The sequence below is a fragment of the Chanos chanos genome, chromosome 3 (assembly GCF_902362185.1).
Source record: "Chanos chanos chromosome 3, fChaCha1.1, whole genome shotgun sequence".
Classification (NCBI taxonomy): domain Eukaryota; kingdom Metazoa; phylum Chordata; class Actinopteri; order Gonorynchiformes; family Chanidae; genus Chanos; species Chanos chanos.
This window is the reverse complement of record NC_044497.1, coordinates 56,998,023-57,008,325: the sequence shown is the minus strand read 5'-3', so window position 1 is coordinate 57,008,325 and position 10,303 is coordinate 56,998,023. Positions and strand designations below refer to the sequence as shown.

The 10,303-nt window shown below is 43.3% G+C and overlaps 1 protein-coding gene across 1 annotated transcript in view; it reads right to left on the bottom strand.

Annotated features, from left to right (window-relative positions):
* zmat4b (zinc finger, matrin-type 4b) overlaps positions 1 to 7,778 on the bottom strand; it is a 36,067-nt gene extending 28,289 nt beyond the window's left edge. The window contains exons 1-2 of the mRNA XM_030768121.1: positions 7,704 to 7,778; positions 2,679 to 2,780 (exon numbers count right to left, since the gene is read on the bottom strand). Coding sequence (XP_030623981.1) covers positions 2,679 to 2,780 — 102 coding nt within the window. The 5' untranslated portion in view covers positions 7,704 to 7,778. The remainder of the gene's footprint in view (positions 1 to 2,678; positions 2,781 to 7,703) is intronic.
* Between the last annotated feature and the right edge of the window lie 2,525 nt (positions 7,779 to 10,303).

Sequence of the window (10,303 nt, the reverse complement as noted above, 5' to 3'; positions counted from 1 at the left end):
AGGATATAGAATAGAGTAGAGCTGATGTGATAAACACCACAGTGGTTCAGAAGAATTTCACACACAGTATTTCACACACAGACTCAGTCTCTTTCATCTGTGTATCTGGCTTTTCCGTGGTCCATCCCTAACAGTAAAGCAGAGAATCCAGCTGACTCTCTTTGACTTTTCACCTTTTTATTCATCCATTGTCTTCTTCTCTCCTGATTCTGTCTACACGCCCATCATTCACGGCCAGACCCCTCATTAAAAACGTGTCATTTACACTGCCTCCTCATGGTTTCCATGGCTGCTCTGAATGACAGCCAGTCCTGGTGCTCATTTAAAGAGGACGGAGCGACTGGTCCATAGCTGTGTCAGTCTCCTGTCTCTGCGCTGGCCAGTGGGGCAGTGTGCTCCTCTCATTAAATGCACGGACACACTGCTTCTTCACCTCCTCCGCTAAAACCTCCCCCTTTCGCCCACACCTCCCTCGTTCTGGTGGAGGTGACCTGAGAGAAGAACACCTTCTAAACGTCACTGATCCGGCGCAGTATTCAGGTCACTTGATTCAACTCTTTTCAATAATAAATCGCAGGAACCATCAGGAAGAGTGTGTGGGTGTGTGTGTGTGTGTGTGTGTGTGTGTGTGTGTGTGTGTGAGTATGTGTGAGTGTGTGTGTGTGTGTGTGTGTGTGTGTGTGTGTGAGTATGTGTGTGTGAGTATGTGTGAGTGTAGTGATTTTTGAACCAAGCTGTCAACACAAATGAGTAGTGAAATAATTGTGTTGATACATAAACAGCGTGAACTAAAATCACAACACCATTGTTTCCATAGTGATGGAGAAAATTACAGTGTCACAAATGACCCGTGGTAACTGTTCTTTGTCCCACTCTGTGTGATCAAGGCCCTTTAAACTGTCCATGATTTTCATACACCTCTTTCAGTGTAAGATGCCGAATGACTTCAGCGTCATTCCGTGTCAAAATCAGACAATGTTGTTGCAGCACCATCTTGGGTCCTGAACTCTAACTAGGCCTCGCCGGCCTTGACATTCTTACGGCCGTATCCCAGGTGTGTCAGAACACAGACGGTGACAGGCAGGCTTGACACAGTAATTATGTGTGTGTGTGTGTGCCTCTGCTCATCACAGGGCTCACGACATGAGGAGATACAACTACAGACGCCCGTCTGAATCAGCGCCTGCCTCTGTCATAATCAGGCTGAGCTGGACAGATGACAGTTTGTTCTCCGTCTGTCATGCTGAGAGCGTACAGAGCCGGGAGAGAACCGCACAAACGGCGACCAATAATCTCCTGAACTGCCAAAAAACGGTCAAGATGGCGTGAGGAGGGACACGCGCCAATGACGTCAAGCGAAGCGAGGCCTCGTTACCTGCTATGTGTCCCTCCCTTTATAAGGTCTCCTCTAAAGAGTTGTCTTACCCGCGCCTCTGCTGGGGCAGAAAGGAAAAGGGAAAGGTGAAGGAGATTTGTGAAGTTGTTTGATCTGCCACACCAGGCCCTTATGTGTGTTCTGATTAATGAGTTCTCCTGCATGGAAGATTTCTCTCCAATCAAAAGGCCGCGCAGAGGAAAAAAAATCACAGCCTCCTTTAAAACACGTTCCAACACATTCGCAATAAAATTCGCTCCACCGCGACTCTCGAACGAAAGCACTATGCCATTCAAAATGTGTCCAAACGTTCTGGCAGATAACCGCACGCGTGGTTTTAAAGACATTCTCTTTGTCTCCTGTGAGTCAGAACGGAACGTGATTTAGCAGATGGTACGGTGGCTGGTCAAGTCCTCTCCACTCCGAGCTCAAAAGCAGAAGAAAGGCAGAGTGGATCTGAACCCAGAACCCTGTGGTTGTGAGTGAGCAGCTTTTCTCTGCAGTGACATCTGACTTAGCTGGGTGCCCAGACAGGCACAACTGACAGTGTTCATAGACACACTTCATGAGCCAGTAAGGGATCAAATCCCTATTGCTGCAACGCTGTCTCCCATGACAGGGTGGGGCACCAGATTATTGGTGTGTGGAACTGAAACTGGGGAGGGTAGCGTGAACCTCTGCATGTGTTACAGCTGAGAAGCCCTCTATGGTCAGTGACTCTGTGTCTATTGGAGGGGGCATGTGGTAGCCTGTGGACCTCCAGGGCTGATTTTGGGCTTATGCAAACAAACTGACAATGACTAAACTGGGTGAGAGAGAGAGAAAGTTAAAAAAAAACCCAGAGGGGAAAATGATTACAGGTACAACAGTTTTTGTATAATTAGGGACCTGAATCACAGTGCCTCAGTCTGACAGCTGGGCCTTCCTTCCTTCCTTCATTTAAAGGTTCAATGTTTATTCAGTCTTTATTTACTAGCCCAACACGACCAGAAAAAAAGCACCTTAAGAACTGAAAACCCAATTACTTCTCTTTTACCGCACTTTTTTGAATCACAAATGTGCCCCATTTATTCAACTTAAAAAAGAAAAAAAAAAAAGCCCCTCTTACCATCCTGCTGCACAGTTTAATTGCACAGCCTTGATGTACCTCAGGGGACACCTGCAGAACAGGCATCACTATCAGAAGTTAAATGAATTAACCTGCATTGTGGAGGGAACGCTCTGAGCCCCGGGACATGTGGAGAATGGACTAGACTTAAACTGGGCCGAGAGGAACCGTCTGCGGTGTGGCAGCGTTACTCACCTCGTAGTGGGCTACCCGCTGAGACTGGGAAATCAACTGGGCACTGCACACTCTGCAGTAACTGTCAGTGAACAGACCTTGATCCAGCTCTGTAGACCTCATCTTCAGAGAGAGAGAGAGAGAGAGAAAGGAGGATTCATATTTAATACTGATATTACTCTCCAACAAACATGTTTCACAAAAAGACAACTGAGCCAGTGTGAACTGGTTTACATGTACATTTCGTCATGTTGCAGATGTGTTTGGTCTAAGTGGCTTAGAGAACAGCACAGCAAACAGGCTTCACCTGCTAATGAGAGCAGCACTGACCTCTGCTTCAAAAGCAAAAAAACTTCAGACTGAAGATTTAAGTCTCCCATTTTGCGGTCAAACATTTTAAATCCGTAAACGGATATGCAATGCCTTATCAAGGCTGGGTTGGCCAGAAAACTATCCAATAGGAAAACAGTTCCGGAACATTCTCAGCAGCTGAATTTGGCTCAGTGGCGGACTCATTCTTTTGGTTAAAGTTGGCTTGTCAGCGAACTCTGAAACTCCCTCTTTGTGGAATCTAAGAACTCAACAGACCTTTTATCTCGCTCATTTACATGACAAAGAGATGATACGATTCTGTATTTAAGAAAAGAAGAGAATCTCTGATATGAATGGCTGATTTGTGTCCGTTAGTAAAGTCTTCACTGCGTCAGCGTGCTTTATCCTGTCATTTCGTGTGTAACAAAATGGCTGCCTGCATCGATCCCGTAACCCGGGTGATTTCATCTCTCTGACATTTGGAGATAATCTTAGGGTGACATGCTGTCAGCAGGCTGTTCAAATCCGTGACATTTGGATTTAGCACGAGAGGCAGAGAGGGGAAAAGTACTGATACTGACACAAAGACAGACAAATCTGTCAAGGCTCCGTGTCAGAGACAGACTGACTATCTGTCACTACGCCTGCAGGGAGAGCAGCACATGCAGAGAGACAGAGAGAGAGAGAGAGAGAGAGAGAGAGACCAAGAAAGAGAAAGACAGAGACAGAGACAGGGTCTCTCATCACAGGAACCAGGCCAAAAAGCACATCTCACCCCTGTGGGGCAACAATTCACGGTGAAAAACTACCACAGAAGCCTCACAACAACAAACATCTTACTATTACCGTCCTCAGAATCATGAGAGGACGGTCCTGTGACAGACACTGCTGGCCCAGACCTGGGAGCAGCTCGTTCCACGGGTTCAAATGAAGCTCTCGTATCCAGGGGTGACATCCTGACCATCCACAGTGCTCATAGTAAGTGTTAAAGGTAAAATGTTTGGTAACAACATGCAGGATCACACACACACACACACTCACACACACACATACACACACAATCTTGCTACTCAAATGAGCATCCAACATCTCAAAGAGCCTAAACTGTGTATTTCATTAACTTCAGACTCCTTACATTTACAGCCATCTGTGGAGGTATCCAGGGAAATCATCTCATTGCTCTAGATTTGACTCTCTCTCTGTGTGTGTGTGTGTGTGTGTGTGTGTGTGTGTGTGTGAGTGTGTGTGTGTGTGTGTGTGTGTGTGTGTGTGTGTGTGTGTGTGTGTGTGAGTGTGTGTGTGTGTGTGTGTGTGTGAGTGTGTGTGTGTGTGTGTGTGTGTGTGTGTGTGTGTGTGTGTGTGTGTGTGTGTGTGTGTGTGAGTGTGTGTGAGTGTGTGTGTGTGTGTGTGTGAGTGTGTGTGTGTGTGTGTGTGTGTGTGTGTGTGTGTGTGTGTGTGTGTGTGAGTGTGTGTGTGTGTGTGTGTGTGTGTGTGTGAGTGTGTGTGTGTGTGTGTGAGTGTGTGTGTGTGTGTGTGTGTGTGTGTGTGTGTGTGTGTGTGTGAGTGTGTGTGTGTGTGTGTGTGTGTGTGTGTGTGTGATGGGGGAGCAGATCTAAAGTAAAACCTCTCTGTGCTTGGGGCATATTTGTAATTCAAGGGCAAAGCAGTTTGAAACGTGAATCATAATAAAGGGGGTTTTGCATCTCATAAAGAATATACTCTTTCCCTCTTTTCCTCAGGCAGAGTAACTTCAAACAGGCCCCTGACTCAGAACACCCCCCCCCCACCCCCCCACCCCCACCTCCACGCCCCACCTCCAGTGTTTACAGTCAGAAGGAAAATTAACCACAACCAAAAATGGGAAAAGAGGGAGAGGAATCCTGCTACAACAATGACTGAACTATCTCACAGTCAGACTAAACCAATGACTGAACTATTTTGCATTCAGAATAAACACTCAATCATTTTTTTTCATCTGTAAAATTCATTACTTGTGGGAATTTCTATCTTTTCTTCATAACTTCCCTACAGTCCACAGAGTGGCAGATCACTTTAAACACCTGGAAACAGTTTTTTTTTTATACAATATGTCATCTGTACCTTTTTCCATCATAGTTAACGAGAACTAAGACTTTCCATCATAGTTAACGAGAGCTAAGACTAAAACTAAAACTGCCAGTGAAAAAATAATTTGGCTGACTGAAATAAAGATAAAAAGGACAGTTTTCAAAAAGACGAAAACTAAATAAAAACTAAAATGAACAATGCAACACAAACGAAAACGAAACAGAATTACAGGTAAAATCAGCTTCGCTTTCCTTCTCATCTCGTTTCATTCTCTTTATTATTTCTTTTTCTGCTTCTATAAATCATATATCTCTCCTCATTATACCTGAAAAACTAAAACTAACACTAAAACTAATTCAAAACTAAACTAAAACTAGTCAATTCCTCAAAATAAAAATAAAAACAAAACTACTTATGCACTCGTAAAACTAACTAAACACTAAACTGAAATCTAAAACCAGACTGAGAGACTAAATGAAAACAAAAACGAATGAAAATTTCAAAGCTATAATAACCCTGGCATCTGAACAACCGTTGTTTTGTATTTGTGGCTTGTGCATCACACAGACCACAATGTGACACAACAAAACAGGCCTGTTTGACCCTCTCTTGCTCACGAGACTGAGTGATTGTGTGATTCTACAACGTCTGCACCCTCATAACATATTCCTTTCGTAGCTTGTAGCGTGTCTGTCTCTAAACCACTGAGACAGGAGTCAGAAGAGTCAGGACAAATCTTCTGCTTTTTTTTTTTGTTTGTTTGTTTGGTTGGTTTTTCTAAGTGAAAGTTCAGGCATGTATTGGGTAGATACAGGACTCAAAGTAAAAAGATATCGAAAACTTAAAGCTCCTCATCATAAGTGAACATGTGATTGTCTGTTCTCACTGATATGATGTCCAGATGTTTGGCTGAAATTTACATGCCCCAATCAAATTGTTCTAAAACTGTAAATCAATAGCCGCTAAGCCGCTCTTTGCCGCGTCGCTACCTCGGAACATGGACAGGACACTTAGAGTTAAGATCTCAACAGTGCAACCAGTCAATAATGAGTAAGAGCAAACTGATCAGATAACGAATGCGCGACGCTTTATTTAACGATGCAATCTGATCAGTCTAAATGAATAAAGGGTGTGTTTGTCTTAGAGATAGCACATAGTGTCTGCCGTTGCCCATAAGATATATTTTGGTTGGAAGATTCATATGGTTGTGGTTCGTAACATGGTGCATACAGCGGCACAGTGTGCCAGCTTTTCCAATGAAAGCCCATCTCTGAACGATTACCATTCAGAATCCCACGAAATACAGCGAAAACGGGGTCACGCAGAGCGAATAAAGAAAAATGTGGGGGCTGCGACGAAAAAAAAGGCCTTTGAAATATGTTCTCCTCCGTAAAAATCATGGAGCTGGAAGGCAGAGATATTTGCTACATGGATCTTAGAGCAGCACATAGGTCCCGAGACTCGTTTGTCAAAGTTAATATCATCAATCAAAGCCCTGGCAAACACGCCACGGGGACTGACGCGCGACTGTGTTCCTCTGAGGAAAAGTGATTACTTCTCCCCTGCACAGCTAGTATCTTACTATTGATTTTTCTTGTGGTGAAGTCAAGTGGACTGCGATGTAATTTCCATTCTTTAACTCTAAAGAGGGTTTATAAGAAAAAAGCGAGCGAGAGAGAGAGAGAGAGAGCGAGAGAGAGAGAGAGCGGAGAGGAGCGAGACACACGAATGGGAAGATCTATGCATTGTATGAACAACACTTAATTGCGGTTATGAGACTGTTGAACTGCAATAAACTTTATATCACAGCACGTAGGAAGAGTGTTAAGGTTAAAATGATTACAAGCCTAGTGAGTTCGCCTCCGAATAACAACAGGAATGTGTCCTTGGTGGGATAACTCCTGATCCTAAATGGTCGTATGGCATTTTCCCGCTATTGCCAGTAATTTTATTACATATTAATTATCTCGTGCGTTACATCATAATGAAGAAAAATGTCATATTGAATATATTCAACATGATGTCATTTTACACAAAGAAACAGATTCTTGTTGTTATTGAATTTTACCGAATGATAGTTTTCAGTTCATTATAAACCTGGGGATAATTAATTGTAAACTGTCCCCAGACTGGGTATCTCGAGTCCCCACGGTGAAGACGTGAAATCAGGAAAATAATAATGACTTCTTACATACCAGCGTTATAAAACAGCAACCAAGGTTGTCGATACCTTTATGCCCACGTAAATACAATTTACTTATTGCGCAAGACACTGTAATTAAACTTTATGTCACGTGTCCGTCAGCCCCCCCCCCCCCTAAATTGCCAATTGAGCTCGTCTCCACTACAGTTAACGCGAATGTAAATACCATACCGGAGACATGGACAACATTTTAAACTCTACAATAAAGCGCAGCCTCTGAAAACTACGCTATCTGCTAGACATTATGACAGATTCATTGAATCCCCAATCATACACAGACGAAACAGATCTTGCACAATGAAATAGACAAATGTTCCACGCAACTTCGAAGATGGAACATAGAGAGATGTTAGAAGTGCGCATCTGGACTCCGGATTTTGTCCGATAAAACTGTTGCTTTAGCTGAATGAGACCCACTAGGTCGAATTCACTTTTCAGTGGAATCCAAGCGAAGCATAGCTTACCTGAGCATCCCAAATGTAGACCTCATTCAAACAGGAAACTGTCAGGTGCAGCCGAACCCGGACAGAGACGCAGCAGCTCACCTATCAGCGGTGCAATAGAGTAGCGGCGTGCTACTGCATCAGAGCAGCGCTCTCAATTGTAGTGGGTGAACGGGCTCCCCGCCCCTCCCTTCTCTCATTGGTTCAGTCATTTCACAACTGTCAACCATGTGTTACAGCCACAAAAGTGTACGTACACTTGGACGAGATACATATATGCGTTGACATAGCAGTGTGAACATTTTCCTACCGTTGTGGTTCTTTTTCACTAAGACTGCTGTGGCTACAGGTCATGGACAGACACAGCAGAGAATACTGATATGATGGCCTACGAATGTGATCTGGAGAATATTTCTGAGTGCTGCTTGAGAACTTTTTTCTGTTAGCACTGGCAGTACACGTAGAGAATACCACGAAAACATACAGCGGAAACTCAAGATTTTAAATGTCGCCTTGTTTTAAATGAATTGTTGTTTGTATAACTGTTATAATTTGCTGTGGTGTGCTCTAAATCTTCGCTTGTTTCATGGGCAGTGATACGCTCTCTCCTTTCTGAAATCTCGCTCTGAGGTCATACTATGCATATGTAAGGACACGTGCCTCCTTGTGCCATTAAAGAGCGCGGGGTCTCGGTGAGTCGCGCGGTCTTCACTTTGCCGCCTCACGCAGCGGCCTGAGGAATCTGCCCCTTTGACACGTATTTAACCGCCTGTCCTGTTCGTGACTCCCTACACCATCCTGATCAAGCGTGGAGAATGGCTCTGATTCCGTTATGCTTCAGTGACAAAAACACAGGAGTAAAATCAGATCCCTGCCCCTAGGGAGATATTACCATCTGCATACAGCGTCAGCGCTGAAACGGAACATGCAATGCGTAGAGTCAGAATGAGAGCAAGTCGAGACGATACGAGGAAACTGCGGTAGGTAGGCCCACGTCATACAGGTGTTGTGTTTCGCACGAGGAAATTTGCAGCGATGCATTTATTTGATCAGTGTACAGTGATAAGTATTTAACTCGTTTATAACTTGATACAAGTTCACTGAACTAATTGCTTACTTTATTTGTTATGTAGGCTATATCTACATTTGCAGATTTTCAAATTAGACTCTCAGTTTCGGATGAGATTCGTGCAGCGAGCGCGATACAATGTACAAGGTACAAGATCATAGTCAATTGTTAAGAAACTGTTGTTTTTTATTGAATCTCGTCTTGGAGAAAGATGCAGGCTAGAAATAAAATGTAGTTCCAAAGTAACAGAATACATCATTCTGTGTTTCATTACTTTGGAATTATATTTTATTTTCACCTAGATCCCCAGATGAAGTGACTGAAGTTATGGCAGCATTTTGAATTAATCCAGTGTGCTGTATAATGGCTATTCAGCAGCGCCGAACTCTTTGATGACTTTTCGTCAGATGGAGGAGGGCACGTTTTTGAGAAGAGCGTTTAATTTTGTTTGAGAAGGCTGTGGTTTGGCCTGTAAACTGTGCTACTCTGGATTTGTTTACAGTTAAACAGGAAAATAGAGTATCATTTCAGGACGTGTGCATTTGTAAGCACTTGGGTAACACCGTATTGACCCTTGTGAATTTTGAAATTGGCTCCCTCTGCTGGTTATTTGGTCTAAATGCAAAAACGATGCCCATCGATTTCATTTAACCTGGAACTTCGATCTCATTTTAGGAATAATAACTGAACATCGATGTACTAACACCAACATTAACTTTTTCTTCAACAAGAAAAGTTATGATAGTACTAGAAAGAATAAAGGAGCCTTTTTGAAAAGGTTACCTTACTGCTGCACGGTTTGTTACAGATGCGAGTTAATTTCGTGTCTGTGCAGTGTGATGATACAGTTCCATAACATAAATTTAAAAAAAAAATGACGAAAGTGGCTATTCACAAGTGACCAATAATCACTGACAAAAAGACCCCTCACATCCAACCAAAATTCAGTTTCAGACACTGCCAAAAGCGCTCCAAAATAAATTTTGTGAAGTGATGACAAAAGCGTTCATTAACTTTCCTAAGACTGCGGTATTTAACGGCTCCCCGCAGGTCTCTCCCGCCATGAGGGACAGGTCAGCGCCAAACGCAGAGCTGGGACTGAAACGGGGGGTGACGGGGGGTGACGGGGGGGGGGGGGGGGGGGGTCTTTGGAGAGACATGTCTGAACATAAAATACTGTCTCCTCTCTGACAGAATTAATAATTAATTCATGCTAAAATAGAACAACGTGCTTTAACAGATGATAGAAAACATAGTGTAATACTGTATTTTACAGCTTGATTGTTTGGTTTTGGTCAGCGAAGGATTTTAAAAGGTTTTTTTTTTTATGTTTTGACCACTTTGTGCACATGCAGCTGTGGTCTGAATAAAGGGGTTACCTAAATATCACATGTCTCCAGAAATATGAGCCCAGTGCCAGGCAAGGACTCTCCATTTTGTCAGTACAACGAAGAGAAGAATGAAGAAGTAAAACAAACAAACAAGCAAACACACATATATATACATACATACACACACACACACTGTAGATATGCATACATACATACATACA